At 39.4% G+C, this 23,859-nt stretch overlaps 1 protein-coding gene across 1 annotated transcript in view; it reads left to right on the top strand.

The window, feature by feature from the left end:
• tmem65 (transmembrane protein 65) overlaps window positions 1–23,859 on the top strand; it is a 53,947-nt gene that overhangs the window by 24,072 nt on the left and 6,016 nt on the right. Inside the window, exons 2-6 of the mRNA XM_023283895.3 lie at window positions 7,245–7,289; window positions 9,042–9,109; window positions 9,226–9,280; window positions 21,690–21,732; window positions 22,759–22,864. Of these exons, the coding sequence (XP_023139663.2) occupies window positions 7,245–7,289; window positions 9,042–9,109; window positions 9,226–9,280; window positions 21,690–21,732; window positions 22,759–22,864 (317 nt within the window). The remainder of the gene's footprint in view (window positions 1–7,244; window positions 7,290–9,041; window positions 9,110–9,225; window positions 9,281–21,689; window positions 21,733–22,758; window positions 22,865–23,859) is intronic.

Genomic DNA, 23,859 nt, shown 5'->3' with positions numbered 1-23,859 from the left:
CTGAGTGCTTTTCTTGTTAATGAATTGATTAAATGATGTGAACTCAATGTACATCATTCATTTTCATGTCCTCACACAGTCACTTTGAATGGCCTCGCTGTTGGCGTAGATTTTAAGCCATCCATCTCGGCTATAAGGAGCACTTTGACCGGTAGACATTAAACATCACAGAGAACTTTGTCATTGTGCGCTTCACCAGCTAAACTCTCACAATACTTTCGCTTGCCAACACATACCTGCTTGTAGTCTGAGTGACTGCCTCTTCGGGTTACTACAGTGTTAAATTGTAAGAGAACCAGGTACTACAGTTATTGCATAGTACATTTTCTGACATGCACGTCCATCGTTTTCTGCCTTATTGATCAATATATTTTTAATCTATTAAATTATTAACAGCAGTTATTCGATTAACTGAATCCTAAATGGAGCAGATGTACCAATACGGTATATGACGTCTGTCCTGGACATGGTGTATCTTTTCTGCCAGCAGTTTAACATTTAAGGATGGGTATCTTTAAGATTTTACTTTTACTAATATTTCTATAGATACTGCTGATTGTTCTCATGCTTTAACAAAGCCTTTTTGGTATTTCTTGGATTATTTATAGGAAAATATAAACAAAACAAAACAAATCAACAACGGAATTAACCCTACTTTATTTAGTCTTTTTTCAATTTAGTTTTCTTCTCTTTCGGCTGTCATTTTTGAGTTACGAACTAAATGCAAAAGTTTTTCTTTTCCAGTTTATACTGTGCAATATTTGTAGTTTCACTTAAGGAAATAGAACTCTGTCAGGAAAGGGTGACAATAAAGCAAGACAGGAGTTTCCTTGTAGCTCCCAAATAACCAACCTTCCCCCGCTGCTCTAAGTGCTTCAAAGCTAAATTTCAGAGCCACAGTTTAGAAACTGCCTTGACTGTTTCAGAGTGAATTTATGAACACAGCCACAACTAAACAATCAAGTTGGCCAATGGTTATTTTTAATAATTAACCCTGGTTTGTAGAAACTAGCTATAAGCTCAGCAGTTGAACTGTGCATTTGTCTGCCTGCATATGATGAAATTTCTTTGGGTTTCTTTCACAGATTGATAATTTTTTTGCTTTTCCATGCTGAACAGTTTGTTCAGCATGCATTGTTACCACACTTTTGAATGTTTACTTCTCTCTGCCACTGTCACCATGAGCAGAGTCTGTGTGTCAGAATAGATACAAGGACCAAAGGTTTTTGAAAGCATCCCCTGCTAATGAACAGACATCATTTATGGTAGTTTTGCCTTACCTGGCAGTCTCTGCAGTCTGTTTTCTCTTCAGGTGTTCATGCATTCTGTTGTGCTGCTTTGGTCTGCTAATGAAACTCTGCTCAGTTTACAAACCACCTTTATGTTCTGTGATTATTTGAAGTACTCCCAGACTTTTTAAAAACTTTTACATTGGAGTGAGTCACACTCTGCTGCTGTCACCATTTTCTAAAAGTGTAGACCGTACTAGCCAAACAATAAATATTAGATGTACGCCACTTTAGATAAAAACGTCTGCTAATTAAATTGTAGAATTGTAAATAGAGCCAAAAACAACTGACATTACAATGCAGTTGTTAGAACTGAAGAAAAACATTTGTTACAATGAATTGGAATATTTATTTTTTTATTAAAAAAAAAAAAAAAAAAAGAGCCAAAAACATGTTGGTTAAAAATGTTGATGTTGGTACGTTACCGTGTTGATGTCTTCTGTTATGCCAGCCATTAGCCTGTATTGTATTTTGGGATTGTTAGCAGAATGTAGGCACTGTGGGCATTTCTGTGCCTGTGGCATTAACCTCTGGGACACTCTGATTCCTGATTAATCAACTGGAACATTTTGCGTCTGTGTGTTTATTTCCATAATTAAAGAGATGTTAATGTGTTGTGAGCTCTTCTGATCAAAGTGCATTTAATGAAGACTTTACTCAAGCTTTTCAGATAGAAGGAGGGTTTAAGGGCTGACTGTGCCAGCAGTGGATGTTTTTTTTTATCATTTTCACTAGCAACTTGTGACTAATGCACACTGGGTTGATTGTCCGGCTCCCAGATTTAAGGTCTGCTCTTGCTGAGCCTGTCCAGCTATAAACATCGACAGAGTTTGCATAAGGTTTTAGGGATCAATTGATGCTTTATAATTAGAATTTCATTTGAATTGATTGCACTTCTGCCAGGGGAAATTAGTGCTGCCATTACACTAAATCTGCAATTCATGATGCATGTATATGGAGATTAGGCTGGACTGCTTTATTGCTGTTACGGTTTTACAACTAAGGCTAAATACTAACTAAGTGCTGATGAAGTGTGGCAAGCTCTCAGTAAATTAAGTAAATATTGCATAAACCGATAGGATGTTTGCATAAAGAATAAAGAAAATCCCACTGAGCTACTGAGTCAGACCTACATTTGTTTTGGTTTACATGTTTATAATCAGCACATTAGTTGAATAAATCATGTTTATGTATTAAATGCAACAGCAGCGCAGTGATGCAGCACACATTTATACGCAGTGGACATCCATCACACAGACAGGCACAGCCTTTTCTGTGGATATTAATCAAAAACTAAGGCAACATTTGCTTATGGCTTATGTCCATCCTCAAATGAAATCAGGATTACAGGCTGCATATCCTTAAGTCCCCCCCCCCCCCCCCCCCCCCCCCAAAAAAAAATATATGTATTTTGCTTTTTATTTGCCTTCTATTGAGAACTTTTTGGTTTGTTCACTGATCACTGGAAGCAGTATCCGTTAAAATTGATGTCTATTTATCATGTGGCATTATTTATTTCAGAATTCCTAACCACATGGTAAATAATGTATTGAAATTAAGAAATAAGAAAGTATCATGAAGTGACAACATATACAAAATATTACTCTCTTCAGAAAACATTGCTTTGGGTTCAAAGTGTTAAATTGTTTCCTCTTGTCACATTTTTACTCACTATGGGCTCATTTTTCACTATAATCTAAAGCTCTACACGTCTATGTAAACAGCACAATCATGACTAGAAGAATAGACAACTGAGAACGTTGGATGTGCAACATAACACAGTTCTCATGTGCCAAATAATAAAAGCAAATTAAAAACTAAAGTTGAATTTCTTAGATTATTATGGTTCAAAAATGGAAAAATGCTGGAATTAGCATTCACAACATTTTACCAAGTGCCCACAGGTGTTAAAGTTAAAAGGGAATTTTACATATTATTGATATTTAACTAATTGCAATTTTAATTTAGTCCATATCTGTCTTCTCGGGTCTGTGTGAACACAGCCTGCAGCTGAAAAGTCTGTGAATTTTTCTCATGTGACTGTTGGTAGCACTAACGGGACAAAGAGCATTGGGATTTTTCATTTTTGTAGGACCTATTTAGAACAATCTATGTATTTTTTGGCATTTCTTTTTAGTTAGACATGTAGAATGAAGTGATTTTAATGAAATCTCATGATTTTACGCTTAGTTTTGGTTAATTAACAGAATCGCAGTTGTTCAATCTGGCCATCTGAAAGTTGAAAATCTGGGACTGCTTTGGTTTTATGCAGCATCAAGTGTCTGGCTGATAATGATGGTATAATTTTGGATTTTTTTCTTTAAAATCAACATACTTTTCAAATCTGCCGAGTGTTCTGGGGGATCAAACGGTTAAATATGGCTAAGTTTGGATAGGAAGTCATCTTATGTTTCTGTCAGAGTGTGTTTAATCTTGCTTAGCCAGCCCATTCTGCAGAACATAATGGTTCTGGCGGAGCATTTGCACATAGGGACATGAGCACCGTCATCAAAATAAGATATCCACTGAGGAGAAAGTTGCAGGGCTGCCTTCTGTATGATCCAAATGCTCAGTAAGACTTGAAATGTTAAGTGATATACAACAGTAGCACATATACTGGAAGGAGAAGAGAAAGCTCCCTGAATTGAACAAGGAATGCTGGCTTTTACCTGCAGCCTGATGAGTCAGATTACAGCAGGTTCAGGAGGTGGAGATGGTCCATTTAATTAACTGATGTCTCATCAGTAACACTCACTTGTATCGCTTGCTGATTGTCCCATCTCAGCCTCATTCAGGCTGCCCTCTGATGCGGTGTTTTCAGAATAAAAGCAGTAAGTCGACAGGATTTGTCATAAAGGAAAATAATTGCCCTTGAGTGATTTAATGACTCCCTGCTGCTGCTGGAGAGGAAATGCTCAGTGATGATGCTTTTGAAGAATAACGGCGGAGAGGCGTCCCGCTGTCTTGAAAAATGTGTGAAGTGCAAAGTTGTAACTTCTATACCTCATGTTTCTTTACACCCTTGATTCAATCTCAGCGTCACCTGCTGGATGGATGTTGTTGCTAAGCGATAGTGCTTACTGAGTGGAACAGAATTTGTTGCTTGGCAACTTTATTGGACTTTCTATCAGAAGGCAGAAGAAGCATCTGATCCTCGTGTGAATCTAACGACGCAAATCTCTGAGAGTCGGGCTCTGGCAGAAGCTTTGATTTGGTTCCTCAGATGAAGGAGGGATCTTTAAAACTTTTGATATGAATGTTCTCCTCTTTAAGAATCAGTGAGAAACGTGTTCAGTAACATAGATGAGCTGGGAACTTGTAGCAAGTGAAGGTAGATTGAATGAAGAGGTTAAATAGTTAATTTTTCCATTAGGAGGTTTTGTCTTTCAGGAGCCACACTGACAGTAAGGCTTCAACTGATGATTATTTTCAGCGCTGATTAATTTTAATCTTTTAATCTATTCTTTTGATTAGACCGCCAATGCTGATTCAGAGCTCTGCAGTCAGTCTTCACTAAGACCAGGGAAATGCTGCCTGATCAGTGATGACATCTGTCTTAGTCTGAAAGGAGTCCCTTTTCCGTTGACCTGAAAAAAATACACAATGTGCTACAGCTCTCAGTTCCTTTAACTTAGACTTTTCCATTTGGCACTGCCTATTGTTAAATTCAGTTTTGGACAATCCATTCATATCCTGTGCTATTCATTCTCCCATTTAACAGGGCTGAAAATGAAGTGATTTCTAGTTGAGCCAATGCAATTAGCAAAACACAAAGGCTGCAGTTTAGGATGTAAAATTTGCAGGACGTCTGATAGAGAGTTTTAAAGTGTCGTGTTGATGGTTTTACAAATTCATACTGTCCTCAGGTTTTTGTTTCCTGTGTTAACGCCCCCTCACATGATTTAAATATACTGCACAGCAAAAATAGAACTAAAGCTCAACTTTAAAAATGTTAAAAATCCAATATGTCCTTGAACCTGTATGACAAAACAGGTCAGTTGGAAATAACAGTGTCTAGTCCTTGCAAATGAAAAGTAAAGAGCGACCAAGTCCACTTTTCGAGTAAGGGAGTGTGTTGGCCGAACTTTCATCCAGAAAAGTGAAGTTTAGTGAAGTGTGGGGCCATTGTTTTTAGTTGGAGTTTACTTACTATTCAGAGTTTACCATTATTTTTAGGGATGTCCCGATTGACTGTAACTAAGGGGAAACTGGAATCTTCTCTGTGCACAGCCGCCAAGCAACAGCCTACTTTAGCCTGCATGCGAGGAATTTAGAAACATCAGTGAATGGTGTGGTTTCTGTCCGTGAGCAGATCTTAAGAGAGTGAGGCATTTGGAGCATAATTTAATCTGCTTTTATACTCAGATATCTTGAAATTACTGTAGCATGAGACCAAAAAAATTAAGCAAATAATTAAATTTGAAAACCTTGAGTCTGTCACATTTTGGCATTTTGACATTGTAAATTTTTTTTAAAATGCAATTGATTATCAAAAAATTCCAGATTTATTATCTCTGTCAGTCAGTTGTTGCAGTTTTGTTCAAAAGGCAAGTCAAAGTCAACTTTATTGTCAATTCTGCCATATGTACAAGACATAGACGGGATTGAAATAACATTTCTCTCAGACCTCAGTGCAAACACGTAAGGCACAGTAGAAAACACAAAAAAGACAAAGACACTAAGAAACAAGCAATGCAGTGCAGTGGATAGTGCCTTGTTGTCGAGAATTAGGAGGCCTTTAGGTGCAGCCTGAAGACGGAGACAGAAAATACGAAATTGTAAAACAAACAGGCGTGTATAATGTTAAAGGCAAACCAGGTGTTGACTAGTGAAGAGTAGAAGACATTCTTTGGAGGGATCCTCAGAGTCCCTCGGCCTAAAATAGTACGTGACCTTTCAGCAGTAGCTGGCCACCCAGAGAAGTGTGATTCTGTCCACGACCCTGCTGTTGCTTGTTAGTTTCTGAAGGATGAGTCTGACTTCTGGTTTGTTTATTCAGCCACATATGCTCTTTGTTCCCATCTGCACTCTTGCCCTCTGTCTGTTTCTTTTCCCCAAAATGAGGCCGAAAAGTTGGCGAGACTTGTGTTTGACCTGAATACAAATGCACAGGCACAGAAAAAGTAAAAGACTCAGCAGATTAATCCCACGATGTAATTGACCTATTCCTGTAATTGGCCTAGAATGCACTCGGCTGCCATGACACTCTTCTCTTGAGTCAGCTCCGTTTCTCCCAAGGGTGCAGCTCGACTCTGCTGCTTATCTCACCAATTAAAATATGACGATAGAGTTTGCGGATGTAGGACTTAGACCAGTTCTCATTATATAGTTTCTATATGGCTCAGTTGTTGGCATTTTGAGTTGATTTGCTTGTGTTTTGTGTGTGTGTGTGTCTTTTCACATTTGTAAACCTGGAATAATAGACTTTTTGGCCTCTTGGAAGAAGCAGAAACAATTGCTGGCCTTTTGGTTCAGCATGTATGTATTGAAAGAATGCAGCTTCTCAATTTGAAACTCCTCTCCTCCTTGCAATTAGGGCAAACACAAACCAAGTGGAGCTTGAAAACTACCTTTTAATTCTACTGTTTATTTGGGAACTCTATGGTTTTGCACTTCAAAGTAAAGGTCAAAATCTGCAACCAAAACAACCTATGTCTGCTTATTTTTCTGCTCTTTCTTGCCTTAAAATTAAATTATTAATGTGACTGTTAATGGAAGCTGTATCATTGTTTCTTGCTTTTCTTTAATTAACAACACAAAAATGATTAATGATAGAAATTAAGTCTTTCTCTTGTCAGAAGTTACTGTGGAGTTTAAATTGAACTGAAGAGGAGACTGTGGTGAATTTGGGGTGAACAAACTGTATCTCCATGTTGCTGCAGTTGCTTAAAGTCAAACCTTAGCAGTTAATGAGCAAACTTCTGATGTATTTTCATGTTTTTTTTTCTTTCTCAGAGACACTGGAGCCCTCGCCACCCACTGCAGCCCAGATCAGATATGGTGAGAGATTAAACCTGGCATACACACACACACACACACACACACACACACACACACACACACACACACACACACACACACACACACACACACACACACACACACACACACACACACACATAAATACTCTATATTTTGGTGAGAAATGCAAATCTGAAATGCACCTGCCGCTATTTCTAAGATGCCCAGAGTTCTGACTGTTAAACTGTTTACTTTATTAATAGTAGTTGATATGCAGCTTTTTAGATAAAAGCTATTTGGTCACAGCGTTTTTAATTCCTTGATTTTAAAAAAAAAAAAAATTTTTTTCTTTCTAGTCTATCTCATAAAAAACTGTTTCCTTTGTGAAGTCTGCACATCAGCGATGGCCTCAATTCAATAACTGACCTCATAATCAGACTCCACATCATTTTGAAGTCCTCCCCCCCACCAACACAGACACAGATAAAAGAAAGACTCATTTCTAAAACTGTATTAGAAAACTGCAGAGCTCGCCACAGGTCCTGTGTGGTCAAGAAAAATACTGATGTGAAAATCAGTGTACTTGGATTATTAATGGTGTGGAATAGATAGCTTTAGTAAAGTGTAGAGAAATTCTTTACGCTGTATATTTGCATGCGAGTCATAAAATGAAAGTGCGAAAATAGAAATATTTCTCGTGATGCAGCTTTTAATTGTTACAGGAACTGAATACAAACTGTGTCTGCTGTGGTATCCTATGTGCTGTAGTTAAAAAACACAATGCTCATTACATTATTTTATTTCTCAAAATTGTTCTACATTTTTTCAAATAAATTATGCATTAAAGGAACAGTTTCTGAAAGCGACTGATTCATTTCCTCATGTGTTTCTGTCGCATGTGAAACTAGAACCACCATTTCTTCAGCTGAAAACACTAAAAATTGTGGATGCTGCAAGATGTTTGGTCTTCAGTGTAAATAATAAAGAAATTTTGATACCACAGCAAAAATTTTACCCTATGAAATTAATGTATTTAAGCATCAGCCCTCTAATTTGGAAAGAAAACCTGAGATTGAGATTTGAAAGCAATTAAAAGACATTATTGATGTAAAAATTTTAGAACTGTTTTTGTGTGTGTTTTGCTCACTGTGGGCTCATTTTTCACTGCACCTCTGTGGAAACAAAACAACCATGACACAAAAACCTCTTCTATGCCAGGAATCATAAAGAAAGAGAAGAAATTGTTTATTTTGGATTATTAATTTTACAGAAATTTAAAAAAAACTGAAATCAACATGTACAACGTTTTTTCAGTGCCCACAAACCCTACAGATTTGTTTCCATGTATGTATCCTCCCTGGTTTGTGTGAACTTATCCTGCAATTCAGCCAAAAGGTTCCAGATTTTTTTTGTACGTTACTGTCAGTTGCTGCTGAGTGAATCGTGGCTTAATTGCTTCACAGAGGAGCGCAGAATAGTTGATTTTTGCAGAATCTTCTTAGTGCAAATACTTCCTTTATTGTAAATTTTAAATGAGACGTGTAAAGTGGTTTTGATGTAATATCACAACTATAAACTTTGTAATGCTTAGATTATCCGATGCAATGGTTCATTAAAGGTGTTCAAGGAGCATTGCAAAGTTGAAAATCTGACTGATAAATGGTGTAATTTTGCTGATATTTTAAACATTCATTTCAAGCCTATTGTTGGGTTTTGGCATACAGAAGTGAGATTTTCAGCTGTGTCTGTGCTTCTAGTGTTGTTTATATCCTTCTTTGTGTCTGTTTGCAGTTCTATTCCACAACGCCATCCCCTTCGTTGGATTTGGTTTTCTGGATAATGCCATCATGATTGCAGCAGTAAGTGAAATTACTTGGATCTCATACTGCAAGAATTAGAAAAAAAAAAAAATTTCTTCTGTCTGCTCTTCTTTATGTGATAACACTGAGTCACCTCATTGTCTTCTATTCTCCAGGGGACTCAGATTGAACTTTCCATCGGAGTCACTCTGGGGATCTCCACCATGGCTGGTAAGAACAGAGAGAGGAACAGACCGGGCAGGATGTAGTCGAGTTACAACATAATCTGAAGTGGCTTCATCATGTCGATTACTTCTTTGTCATATGTATATCGGCTGATTAATTGATCAGCAGAGAAAGTTTTCATCAGAAGTCATTTATCAAGTAAAATTCACAATATTCAGCTTCCATATATGAGAGAGATTATTTTCTCTTCTTTGCAGCTGTGAACTGAATATATGTAAATATATGTACATATTAATATATTCCTGTAATCTCAAAGTGTAGGGTTAGGGATGAACTGATGAAACATGGGTGAAGAGTGGATAATCTTCAGAGCTGCCAATCTAAGAGCAAGGAGAAGAGTGTGGTGATGCTAAAACCATTTAACTTTATCATGACTTATAGTTCACGCCCTCTAAATCCAGCCTTGTGAGATGTGAGTTTTTACCTTTTTGTATTATTCTAAACTTAATATTCATGTTTTAGGGTGCTGGTGGATTGGGACGTCGAAAATCAAAAATACCTTCTTTTTCAAATATTTAACTTTAGCTCCAAACTTATTACAGGATACCATAATTACGACTTTGTTGGGATACTGAAACAGTACTACAACAGAAACTTGAACTATCCCGAAAGTCAATCTAGTAATAAATTACATAAACATGGAATTTTGAAATGATACGTTTTTTAAAAAGGCAGAGGAGAATGTGAAAAGAAGCCAATAAAGGGAAGTAAATTACTGCAAAGCAAGGCCTTAATTCAGTTTCATGTCCTACCAGAACTGGAGAAACTCTTCCAGTTCTTCTGCTTGAGAAAGATCAATCCTTGCAGAGATAAGTCCAGCAGTACTTTAGTGCACATTTTAATATCCCACTTCTTTCACTTTTCGAAAGGATTTCAGTTCATCCTTATAAAAGGTGTTGTTGCTTTGCATACTTGCGTCTACTGCTTGCAAGCTTTGGTAAAGTTATCTGTATATGGATATGTTTGGCACAATGGTTAATTAGCTGAGTGAGATGTAACGGTTAATATGATTGATATGTTGACACTGAAAATCAACATTTTTACCCAACGTGTACTTAGGTCAAATCATTATACCAAATGTTTTTCTTTAGTTAGTTAGTTTAGTTTAGCCAAGGAACGGCGGAGTTATGTGACAATTGGTGTACGTTTGTCTGTGAATCTGTATATCTGTCTCTGTGAAACGTTATTCAAAAATGGACCAACAGATTTGGATGAAATTTTCAGGGAAGGTCAGAAATGACACAAGGACCAAGTGATTAGATTTTGGCAGTGATGCGACTTATATTCTGGATCCACGGATTTGTTAAAGATTTCCCATTGCGAGATAGCTGCCAGCACGGCGTCGCTGTAACCATGACATGAACACTGTGTCAGTTACCTGCTGACGATCGTGATCCTACAACAAACTGACTGATTTATGAGTTGGAAATTATACAAGGAACAAATGATTAAACTGTGGGGAGTTTCTGAGTCCCATCAATTCCTGCTGCCCACTACATATTTAGGTCACACAATGTAGCAAACACCAGCCAGACAATGGTGAAGCTCCTGATGTTTCACAATGCTTTTATTTACGTTCAGCCGTCAGCCTTATTTTGAACACAAATTCACCTTTCTGTCCTTCACTCATTTCTTCACAGTAAGAGTTTGTCTCCATTGCAGCTAGGAGCTTCTAAGTTTAGACACATCCTTTGCTAGACAGCAACAGCGTAGAACCGTTTTCTTTCATCTTTATGTGAATTTTCGGACTTTTTGGCAGCGTCTTCGTCATGTCAAGAAACCGCTTCTTAGAGAAATGCTTCCTGTGCCGCTAAAATGGTGACAAAATAAAAGCCTGCAACATTAATAAATACACCTTCAAAATAAAAGCATGGAGGGAACGGTTATTTTAACACTAGCAAAACAAAGGCTCGCCAAAAGTGATGAACTGATCAACAGATCTTTACAGGAGTAATTTACACGCAGTTCGGTATCCATACATAACATGCACGTGCATAACACATTTGTGCTCAGTGTAAGGTAGTTTTTTATTAAAGATTTCATCTGTCGGAAATGATACGTCAACTGAGCAGCCTTGGCGGAGTACTGCGCTCTCTGAGTGCTTTTCTAGTTTTACTATGTTATAGCTGCATAACTTTTGGCTCCAACATTGGTCATCTGCAGTCAGTGCTACATTTCTAGACTGACTTTAAAAACATCCCTCTTTTTTATTTATTTTTATTATGTTGGAGTTTCCAGTTTAATTCTATGGTTTTGCAGTTAAATATGTAAACCTTTGTTTCCATTTCCTAGTGTGGTTATATTATAGTTTGTCATTATAAGATAAACCTAAATGAAATGGTCACGTTGCTTTGTTGGTGGGAAAAAAATGTTTGTATTAAATGACCCATCAGTAAAATAGTTGATAACCTTAAGAATATACAAAATAGTCATTAGTGGCAGCCCTTTAGAGGTATCAGAATCAGAATCAGAATCAGAATGAGTTTTATTGCCATTGTTCATGAGGTTCACAAACGAGGAATTTGACTCGGTGCAATGCTGCTACATTAAACATTTAACAAATAGTAGAGATAAAAATAAAGATAAAAATAAAGATAAAGATAAAGTAAATACTATAATAAAAGCTAACAGCTACTATAATAAAAACTAACAACTAAGTACACTGTACAACAAAAAAGTGACTAAGTGAATAAAGTGACCAGTAGCAGCAGGTGGTGGGGGCCACCACGTAGTGCAAATATTGTAGTGCAAAAAACAGTGGTAATTGTTGATGAGTCGGTGCTGAGCTGCTGAACATAGGCACGTGTGTGTGAGGTAGAGTCATCTAGTGTTCATCAGTTTGATGGCAGAGGGGAAGAAGCTGTTCATGTAGCGGGAGGTTCTGGTCCGGATGGACCTTAGTCTCCTGCCTGAGGGGAGGGGGGTGAACAGTCTGTGTCCAGGGTGAGAGGGGTCGGCAATGATCCGACCTGCACGCCTCCGGGTCCTCGAGACGTACAGATCCTGCATAGATGGAAGTCTGCAGCCGATCACCTTCTCAGCAGTGCGCACAATGCGCTGCAGTCTGAATCTGTCCCTGATGGTGGCTCCAGCGTACCACACAGTGATGGAGGAGGTGAGGATGGACTCGATGATGGCCGTGTAGAACTGCACCAACATCTTGGTGGGCAGCTTGAGTTTCCTCAGCTGCCGCAGGAAGAACATCCTCTGCTGGGCCTTCTTGAGGAGGGAACTGATGGTCAGCTCCCACTTGAGGTTCCGGGTGATGGTGGTGCCCAGGAAGCGGAAGGAGTCCACGGTGGAGATGGGAGAGTCAGTGAGGGTGAGGGGGGGTGGTGGGGCTGTGACTTTCCTAAAGTCCACGATCATCTCCACTGTCTTCTGGGCGTTCAGGTCCAGGTTGTTGTGGCTGCACCAGGACACCAGCCGGGCCACCTCCCTCCTGTAGAAGGACTCATCACCGTCTGAGATGAGCCCGATGAGGGTGGTGTCATCTGCGAACTTCAGCAGCTTCACAGACTGGTGGCTGGAGGTGCAGCAGTTGGTGTACAGGGAGAAGAGCAGGGGGGAAAGTACACAGCCCTGGGGGGAACCGATGCTGATGCTCACCGAGTCCGAGACAGTCTTCCCCAGCCGCACGTGTTGCCTACGGTCCGTCAGGAAGTCGATGATCCACCTGCAGAGGGAGTCGGGCACGTTGAGCTGGGACAGCTTGTCCTGGAGCAGAGCAGGGCGGATGGTGTTGAAAGCAGAGCTGAAGTCCACAAACAGGATCCTGGCGTAGGTTCCTGGGGAGTCCAGATGCTGCAGGATGGAGTGGAGGGCCAGGTTGACTGCGTCGTCCACAGACCTGTTGGCTCTGTAGGCGAACTGCAGTGGGTCCAGGAGAGGGGTGGTGATGGTCTTGAGGTGGGACAGGACCAGGCGCTCAAAGGACTTCATGACTACAGAGGTGAGCGCCACAGGTCTGTAGTCGTTGAGTCCTGTGATCCGTGGCTTCTTGGGGACGGGGACAATGGTAGAAGATTTGAAGCAGGCCGGCACGTGGCATGACGCCAGAGAGGTGTTAAAAATGTCCGTGAAGACAGGAGCCAGCTCCTCCGCGCAGTGTCTCAGAGTGGAGGGAGAAACACCATCAGGACCTGGGGCCTTGCGCGGGTTCAGTCTGCTGAATTGTCTGTGCACATCCTGCTTACAGAGGGAAAAGGCATGGGGGGATGTGGGGGGGACTGCCTTTGATGAAGTGACAGTGGCAGCAGTGGAGGTGCTGGGGGGAGGGGAGGTGCTGGGCACAGCTGACGAGGTGTCAAAGCGGGCGTAGTGCTGGGACAGTTTCTGACAAAGGGCTTTGTCGTCCTATCCTTTAGGAGCCTGAGGCCGGTAGTTGGTGATCTGCCTCAGTCCTCTCCACACAGAAGCAGAGTCATTAGCAGTGAACTGCTGCTGGAGTCTCTCTGAATACACAGTCTTAGCTCTCCTCAGCTCCCTGCTAAAACGGTATTTAGCCTCCTTGTAGCAGTCTCTGTCTCCGTTCCTGAACGCTGCTTCTTTCTCCTTCCTAATCTGTCTGAGTCTGGGTGTGAACCACGGCTTGTCATTGGCATAACTCACCCTGGTGCGCGTTGGCAGAATGCGCTCCTCACAAAAGTGGATGTATGAGGTCACAGTGTCCGTGTACTCGTCCAGATTGACTGTGGCTCCTTTAAACACGTCCCAGTCAGTTGTCTCCAAGCATGTGCGCAGCTCCTCCACAGCCTCACCAGTCCACTTCTTTGCTTTGCTCACAACAGGCTTTGTGAGCTTCAGTCTCTGTGTGTAAGTGGGGATGAGGTGGACCATCACGTGGTCTGACAGTCCCAGTGCAGCGCGGGGAATCGCGCGAAAAGCGTCCTTCACTGTAGTGTAACAGTGATCCAGCGTGTTCTCCTCTCTGGTGGGGCATTTAATAAACTGTTTATACTTGGGTAGTTCGTGGCTCAGGTTCGCCTGGTTAAAGTCGCCAAGTACAATAACCAGGGAGTCCGGAAGGGCCCCCTCCACTTGTTGAATCTGATCCGCCAGAGCGCGTTGAGCCTCACGCACGTCTGCCTGTGGCGGGATGTAAACTGCGGCCAGAACAAAGGAGGAAAACTCTCGTGGGGAGTAAAAGGGCTTGCAGTGAATGAAGAGATATTCCAGAGCAGGAGAACAGTGTTTTGAGATCACAGTCACATCCGTGCACCAACTGTTGTTGATGTAGAAGCACACTCCTCCACCTTTGCTTTTCCCCGAGAGCGCATCGCGGTCGCCTCGCAGCAGCTGAAACCCCTCGAGTTGGAGCGCGCTGTCCGGTGTGCTCCCGTTGAACCACGTCTCCGTGAAGCACAGGACACACGAGGAGGAGAAGTCTTTGTTCTTCATCAGCAAAAGCAGCTCGTCCACCTTATTGCAGAGTGAGTTGGCGTTGGTCAGGAAGATCCCAGGTAAAGCCGTGCGCGAGCCTCTCCGCCGAAGTCGTGCAAGCACACCCGCTCTCTTCCCTCTCCTTCGTCTTCTCACTCTTTTGACTAAAAAGTGAACCAAATCGGCAGCGGAAGCTAAAAAAACTGGAAGTAGGTCCGTGGGGGTGATAGTCCTGATGTTCAGTAGCTCCTCGCGAGTGTAAGGGCAGGCGGACACACAATTTACGCACAAAAACAGACAAAACAAGGCGCAGCGAAACACCAAGGCGGCCGCTCGGGGCGCCATCTTGTTGTGATTTTGTATTATTGTCCTAGTAACCTTATTCGCTAGTCACATATGAATCTCACTCACTTGACTTAAATTTAATAGCATGATGTAATTATGTTATCTATTTATCACATTCACTAACCTGTTGCTGTGATCAGATGCTTTGCCAAGTTGGATGTGTTGGCCGATCCAAGTTTGAAAGACAGGCTTTGTGCATATTTTGCTTTGTGGCAATCCAAGCACAGTCAGCATTTGTGCTTGTATTTGCAGCCGTGCCTTTTGTTTTGTCACCATGAAAAAGACAATTGGCATGCCCATTAGGCCTGCAAAGAGTGGAAGCAGAGCACTGCACAAACACACTGCCCTGCTTTTACACATGGTGGCAACTTATTGGAAATATGCCGTATATTAAAACAGCATTATTCTTAAAATCTTGGTACTAATAATATGGGGTGTGGATTGATAACTGTCTAATATCAGTGTACCGTGCAGCGCTACTGTGTATCCGTAAATCTCAATGTAATTTAGAAAGAAATAAAATAAAAACATCAAATTTTTTGAATAGTCTCTTCATTTTTTCCAAAACTGCTTGTATTACAGCAGCTCAGTATTGGCATAAATTTAAATCCAATCCTGTGTTTACTGTCATGCAGTTATCATAAATTTAGAAATATTCTTAACAAATGCAGCATTATCGATCAATTATCAATTTTGTTTTACTGTACTAATATTGTTGTTTTAAGCCACGGACTGTAATTCAGGCTGCAAAGATAGCTGTCGCATAAGCCACTGGGATGTAGGAATGCCATCGTTGCTTGTCCCAGTATCATTTAATGTATGTACGCTGGCTGGGGGTCATTAAGCTTCACAGACTGTGTCATAGTGCACATTTATAAGTTGAATCCCAACATTGTTTACAGCTTGCCAACATGAAACTGCCCACCTCTTCTGATCAATACAGAATTAAACAGTGAGATGCTTCACGTGTTGGTGCAACCAGGTATTACACCTAATTTTCAATACTTGGGAGTATGTATTATCTAGGAAAAATAGAATCGAAACATTACATGATTGATCAGATTGGGAGAGAAAAACATCATCATTGGGACATCCCTAGGTGACACACTGAATTTTGAAATTTAATCAAATGAAAAGACAACAGTCCCTCGCTGCCACCACCAGTGGTTTTACTCCAATACCAACATATTGCAGTCATGATTTTACTACTTGCTATTAAAGAGTATCAGAGACCAAAAGTACCTCTTCTAGTTCTCAATGAGGTGGTAAGGGGATCTTTCATTTAAAAAAAATGAAAATCAGGTCTGGTGTTTGCTTTCATTTCTTTTAGATGGGAAGTTGCATCTTAAAGCAATTCCACTTCTTCCACCAGACATCACCAAGACATTTTTCTTACTCCTATAGCTCATATGATGCTATCAGCTGTATAAATTACACTGAAATGTCGTCCCCGTTCAAATCTAGCTCATTGCAGTTTATTGCAACATAGCCTACTGTCATCATGGCTCCTGTTCTGGGTCTCAGTTTGGGTCTTTATTACACTCTGAAAACCATAAAGGCAATGGAGCCTGCCTTCTCCCTCTTCTCGCTGCAGATTATTCTGTTTCCATGGATACTTGGCTTCAATTTCCTCTGCAAAGTGCAAATCAGAGGCTGAAGACGGGCCCAAGATCAATAGCTCTGCTGTGGCACCTTTATCCATCCAGGCACTGCTTTGTATCCATTTCATCACTGTCCAGCCTGCAGACATGTTCAACTAGTTGACTGAGTCCACTTATCTTTTTTTATTTTATTTGGGGGGCGACCTTTCAAGCTTTTATTGCTGACTCCATTGTTTTTTTGTCACCCAGTACTTCACTGTCAGATGCCATCAGTGTCCAGGGGATGGTGAAATGAGGCGAGACTGTATTGTTGTCTCACCTCCGTATCCCCCATCAAGAGGTTTGTCTTTGAAGGAAACTTGGATTGAAGCAATCCATCTGGAGTTTCAGCTCCGGCAGGAAGCCGCGTGTTCATTCAACTTCAGGCATCATCGCTTTTTATGCCTCCAGAGATCCGCTGAAGGCACAATCGTTGGCAACTTTACAGTTTTAATGGCTACGAACAAATATGTTTTTCTACCACTTTGTCAGCCATCCCCTGTGAAAATGCAATCCACAGCGTTAATTATTTATCGCTGCGGCACATTGTTGATGTTGTACATTAAGTGGAATTGTTAGAAAGCTGAATTTGCTGACAGTGAAGCCCATAAAGGCGGACGAGAAAGGAGCTGACTGGTGACTTGGTGAGTTTCCAAAGATGCTCTTTGATCTATAAAAACTTTCACACCTTCACTCACTTCTGCTGACTCTCATCTTCTATTCTACTCCTTTGATCTATTGTGTGGACGCCTCCTCTCTGCTGTTCATTGTTTTGAATATACACAGATGTATGTGGGCCACTTGGCACCGTAGACTTTAGGTATTCGTTGTGGTTGTCACGTGTGGGTGAGTTTCTAAAGTATTCCTCGAACAGGAGCATGTACAGTGACTGAACAATGATACAACCTTAACATCAGGCAGATATTTGGACTGTTACAGTTTAACTTCAGTCGTCTGTCAGTGTATTGGTTGTCTGTCCAGGTCTGGGTCCTACTTATCAGGCCAAGAAAAGTAACCCTGAAGTAATTCCTTTCTAGGAGAAGCTGAGGAGTTCTTGGGCCAGAAGAGCTACGTACCCGCGCTACCACATTATGGGTTCTCCCTCAGGGACTTCCCGGCAATATGGATGTTCCACTAAAAGGAGACATGCAAGAAGATCCTCAGTAGATCAGAAGTCTTTTTGAACGGCAGCAGCACTTTTACTCTGAGCTTTTTTTTAAAGTCTGAGCTGCTCAGAGTATGTACCAGGCTGTGGTCTCACCATGTCTGACAGCTGAAGTCTGGAAGCTGCGAAAAGTAAAAAAAGGAACGACAAGATTTTTTTTTGTGTGATGTTTCCTTTTGGTGTTACATTCAGTCTTACAAACAGAAAAAGGATGGAAGTAACTGTGACTAAAATTAGCTTGAGGGAGGCGAAGATTCATGGCCGACGCACATTTCCCCTCTCTCACCATTGTTTTTATCTTATAAAGGTGAAAATTCCAAAAAATAAATGCTTACAGGAGTGGAATGTGTCAGTAACTGATGTGAGTGTCCGCCTGATGAGATCATATAACGTATGAACCACTTTCTCAGACTGAGGACATACAGACCAAGTTCACTGCTGATCTCAGGACAGGAGAACAGGCTAACTAACACTAGTTTGATAGTTGAATAATCTATTGATAATCAAAAGAAATGATTGACTATTCAGATTATAAATGGCACAATTACTAAAATGATGTCTGTAATTTAAGAAAACAAGGGAAATCTGTAAAGTAACAATTAGAAAATGTATTTGCCATTTTTTTAATCCTTAGTACACATAATTTTCCTTTGAAATAATAGTAAAATAAAAATATTTTTTGCTCATTTAAATACAGTAAAAAAAGTGTAAATTTATGCTGTTTTTTTACAGTTAAAATTGGAAATTAATACTGCAAATCTGTAAAGTACCAGTAATTTTTTCCAAAAAAATTGGTTAAAAATTGTTCTTTGTTTCACAGTGCATTATAGCTGTTTCCATCTGAGCTGCCTCACTGTAACTGTAGTTTAAAAAATACTTTCTCCTCTATGCTTAGGACCAGCAGGGTCAATTTATTTCCACCAGGCTGTGGGGATTCTGATACACTGGAGGAATCTATGGTTGTATTTTAAGTTTATGAGCGTCCCTCCAGTTCTGCTGTTGGTCTGCATTTCCCTGGATTGGAAGAAAATGATCCACACTTTTATATAATCACGTCAGGTAGTGACACACTTCAGTCTAGAAGCAATAATGCCTTCATGTCGGTGTTCTGCATCTGTGCGAGAAACATACTCAGTGACGTCACACTCTAATCAACAGTTGAATTCGTTCACAACTAACTTCTGCAATTTTTGTTTTTGAACCGTTTTTAGGAGAACTTTAGGGACAGCTGATGAACCAAAAAACAATAGTCAGGATTTCCAGCTGTTGAAAGTTAATCCTCCACTAAACATGATGATTTTTAACTACAGTTATTTTATTATTATTTTTTTTTTAAACTACAGACAATGTTCTTAAGCTACAGTTACATGGTGGCTCACTTGAATGGCGATATTATGATTGGAAAACTCAGCAGCATCATCCAGTATCCATCAAAAAGTATTATGGTTGTCACTGCCCTCTCTGTGTGCCAGGTTTACCAACCTTTGAACATAGTGTAATAATGCTGGGAAACAGAAACTGCAGTGTGATAGCCACAATTTGTAGAAATTTACAAATATCACACGTAGTTTACAGCGAGTACACGACAATGAGCATTTTAGTTGTCTTCATAGTTAGTCAGCACTTGCCTAAAACAACGTAAGTAGCTGAAAAAGAGTCATTAAGTAATTCAAAAACTAAATAGCTGATGAATTATTTGACTGTTAAAATAGTGATAAGTTGCTGTTCTAGTTTGATGCACAACGTGATAGAAAAACGTGGGTTCCCTCAGATTTGCTTTTTTCTTTTGTACAAACAACAAATTGCTTCAACAGACATGAAATTCACTTAAGTGAGGAAACGCACAAGCAAAAAGAGCACAACTTTACAGTGTCTAATGATTTAGACGTTTAGACTATTTGTGTTTACATACAGTTTGGTGATGTTTTGGAGAATGATGTAAACTGTGGAACTGGAGATTACAAAATTCTATTGGAGTTACTTGGTTAGAAATCAGGCTTCTTGTGTCAATTTCTTAGATTTTTCCTGATGCACACGTGGTCAATCTCTGCATGAACTGATGGTAAATGGCAGGATTGTTGGTAATGGACGGTTTTAGAAATGACCACGTCCAACATCAGAAAGGTGTGTTTGTATGTGTGTTTTCTCAGGGGCTGGTGTGGTGGAGCCTGACAGTTGTGTAAACTTTAATCGTGCCAGATAAGAAGTCAACACACCAGAGGGCAGATTTCCTTCACAGATTCTGATCCCCACTCGTCAAGGGGAAAATAAAATTGACCCAAAAGCTGACGGTTATCAGGATTTCAGATTCAGTCTGGAATTAACCCGCAGTGACATTCACTTCAGGACGATCTTAGATTTACCAGAGATGGAGAGAAGCTTTTGAAGAACTTTAAAACCTCATTAAAATGAGAAGATGACTTGGTTGCTTTAACTTTTCAAAGACTGCTGGTGGGTATGGAAGGAATGTCGTCTTGAAAAACCACCACCAAAATTACACTTATCGCAGCTAGAAACTGTAAAAATACAAAGAATCATTAAATTTTCAACTTTCTGATTGTCATTGAGCGTATCACTTGTGATTTGCAGTTTAACTGGGAAACTTAACCACATCTAAGTTTAAAATCAAGGTAACTAATTAAAATTACTATCTTCTACACATCTCATTAAAAATTTTGCCAAAAAAATTCACAATTTTTGCCAGATTCTGGAATAAAACAAAAAATGTGGCGCTCCTCGATGCAACCAAAAGGCTTCTAGTGACCCAGTTGTAAAAGATCCTATAGTATAATCTACACTTTTCCCCAATATTGGTAACACGTGTTCACTTGGAAAATGTTTTATTCCAAGGTTTTTCAATTTATAAAACAATTAAACAAATTCAAGTTTTGTTTTTCTTCTTGATGATTTATTCCATAATAACTGTATTTTACTGCACTGAACAGAAGACATTTTTGAGTTTCTCTCACTTCAAGTCATGGTTTTGCTTTTTCCATAGAGGACTTTATTTTGCAGTGAAAAATGAGCCCACGGTGAGGCAAAAACTCCCAGAAACTGTTTGGAATTAAAACTAGATATTAAAATGTGCCATTTTAGAGTTTATTAACCTAAACTTCAAAGACTGCTGGTTGGTTTAAGAGGAATGTCGTCTTTGAAAAAGGCACGCCAAAATTACAACATTTATCACAACGAGAAACTGTAAAAATACAAAAAATAATCAAATTTCTTTTTTTCCCCCCTGGTTGTCATTGAGTGCATCATTTGTGACATGCAATTTTATTGAGAAACTCAACCAAATCTAGATAAATTACTGTATTCTACATGTCTAAACAATTCTCATCAGATTCTGTAATTTTTCACTCCTTGATTGAACCAAAAACCTGTTAGTGACTCAGTAGTAAAACACATATAGTTTTTTAGAGTCGCCACTTTTTAAAAAATTGGTAACACATGTCGACACTTGGAAAAGGTTTTTTCAATTAGTAAAATTAATAGTAAAACTTTTTTATGATTCATGCCATTCTAACTGTATTTTACTGCACTGCACAGAAGATAGTTTTGAGTTTCTCTCTCCTTTGAGTTATGGTTTGGGTTTTTCCATAGAGGACTTCATTTTGCAGTGAAAAATGAGCCCACGGTGAGGCAAAAACACCCAGAAACTTCTGGGAATTCAGATGTCTTACTTCACCAAACTAGATATTAAAAAGTGCCATGAATTAGTCCTTCAGTTGGTATTGGAACCATGCAAAAATCAGTGGAATCCATCATTATTCTGATGCACTTTCCACTCTCACACTGTGAGTTTTCCTATTTAGAGACGAGCAGAAATCCAAGTGTTTTTCCTCTTTGTGTTCTTTTGCAGCTGCAGCTCTGGGGAACCTGGTTTCAGACTTGGCAGGTCTCGGGTAAGCAGCCTAATAAAGTGCCTGTGAGGCCTCAGGTTTATTCTGAGTGAGACGTGTGAAGTGTTGAAGACAGGTGAAGGTTTTTAAAGTGATGAACTGAACTATCTTTTTCTTGTTGTTTTGCTGGGTGAGATGTTTGATGCTTTGTAGTTAAAAGTTTAACACATCATGCATTTACTGTGATTTTTCTGTGCTAAAGATCTTCTATTTTCTCATTTACTCAAACTTACTCATTGCACATTTATGTGATTTTTTTTTGTTCTTTTTTTGACCTCAAAAAAGCAATTAATTCTTTGTATGTACAGCTTGAGGTCATTTCATTGTAGTTTTTTGATAAGGAGGTTTTTTTTAAGGTTAGAAAATGTTCATAGTCGACAGGTGAATGACTGTTTTTTAGATTCTGTTAAGAAGTGATTTTAGATGCTGTTCATTACTAATAATTTGAGATTATCATCATCAAAACAGCTGCAACTTATAATCAATTAATTGAGAACTATTCAATTAATAGGCAACTGTTTTCTAATTGATTTCATAAGTTTGAGTAAATTTTAAGAAAAAAAAGGTCAAAATTTCCTGATTTTAACTTCTTAAAACTGAATATTTTCTGGTTTCTTTCCTCCATTATGTTTATAAACTGATTATCTTTTAGGTTATGGAAATGCTGTTGGATTATTTACGTATTTATTTTTCAGCTTTTTGGACATTTTATGACCAAACAACTACTGAATTAATCAAGAAAAATAATAGACAGATAAATAAACATTAAAAATAATTATTAGTTTCAGCTGTTTTGTCAGTAATCAAGAATCTGCTGGTAAAATTATCAGTTATTATTTATTATAATGAAATTGTAGCTTTATAATTTAAATACATGACCCATATTTTTCAACTACAGAAAATCAGAAAATATTAAGAGACGGACCAACACATTGTTGGATAGCCTTATCCTCTAAGGTGATGATTGGAAATGATTATTATCAATAAATATCGAGGCCGTTGTAATCACTCCAGTGTGTTTTTGTTCAGTCTCGCAGGTTATGTGGAGGCTCTGGCTACCAGACTGGGGATGCAGGTTCCAGATCTGACTCCCAAACAGGCGGATATGTGGCAGACCAGGCTCAGCTCTCACATGGTGAGATTTTAATATCATTATTTAATGGATATTTTAGTCCTCTTAGTGTTCTGTATAACAAGCAGTAGAAAGGTAGCAGAAAATTAGAGGTGATATGCAACAAACATTCTCATCTGGAGTCAAGCTGTTGTTCAATGTTGGCAGATCTCCAGGCAACCAGGATGCTCCAATTATTTAAAGTATTTTTTTGAAAGCTTATTTTAGTTATGTCAAGTGTTTTAACTGCACCCATTAGGCCTTTTGGTTTCTCCCTTTCCATTGATGTGCTTTATAGCTGTTTTTTTGTGTGTTTAGATGCCCAGTGTATAAGACAAAGGGAGTTTGCCTTGCTCCTTCCCTGCCTGAAACATCTCATTTAAAGTCCGGGTTTTCCTTTTGTTACTGACATATGCCACCATGTAAGGTATTTGCATAATTCATGCCTTACAGCTTATTTAACTATGCCCTCTCTCACAGAATGACCTCCATTCCTGTACTCAATGGTCTGTGTTTATGGTGTACAACCAACATTACCTAACTTTAATCAGGCCAACTGACCAATCAGAGCAGACTGGGCTTTTCTGGAGCCTTAAAGTGACAGGAGCTAAAATTGAGCGTTTCAGTACAGTATGAGAAAACTTTAGTGTTTTCTGAGCATTAATGCATGTAAACATTCTAGCAGACCCCACAAATACAATTATAAACCTGTAAATGTGCAGAATATGGGCTCTTTAATGTCTCCAGCAGCAAATTATCAAAGTAGATAACCTTGAGATACGTAGGGATGGATGAAACTACAGGACATTTGTCGAAATAGAAACAAAAATAAAGCTAAACTGGAGCAGCCAGCGCTCTTCGAGGAGAGAAATATATAATAAGTAGAATCCTCACGCATAAAAGAGGCACAGAGACTGGCAGAAAAATCAGTGTCAGCTTTGTTCTAGGCAAAAAAAAAAAAGCAGCATTATCAAAAGTGTATCTGGAGACAACATCTTAAAAGGAACAAGCACCTGCAG

This window comes from Amphiprion ocellaris, chromosome 15 (genome assembly GCF_022539595.1).
Source record: "Amphiprion ocellaris isolate individual 3 ecotype Okinawa chromosome 15, ASM2253959v1, whole genome shotgun sequence".
NCBI classification, from domain to species: Eukaryota; Metazoa; Chordata; class Actinopteri; family Pomacentridae; genus Amphiprion; species Amphiprion ocellaris.
This window is presented reverse-complemented; position numbering and strand designations above follow the sequence as displayed.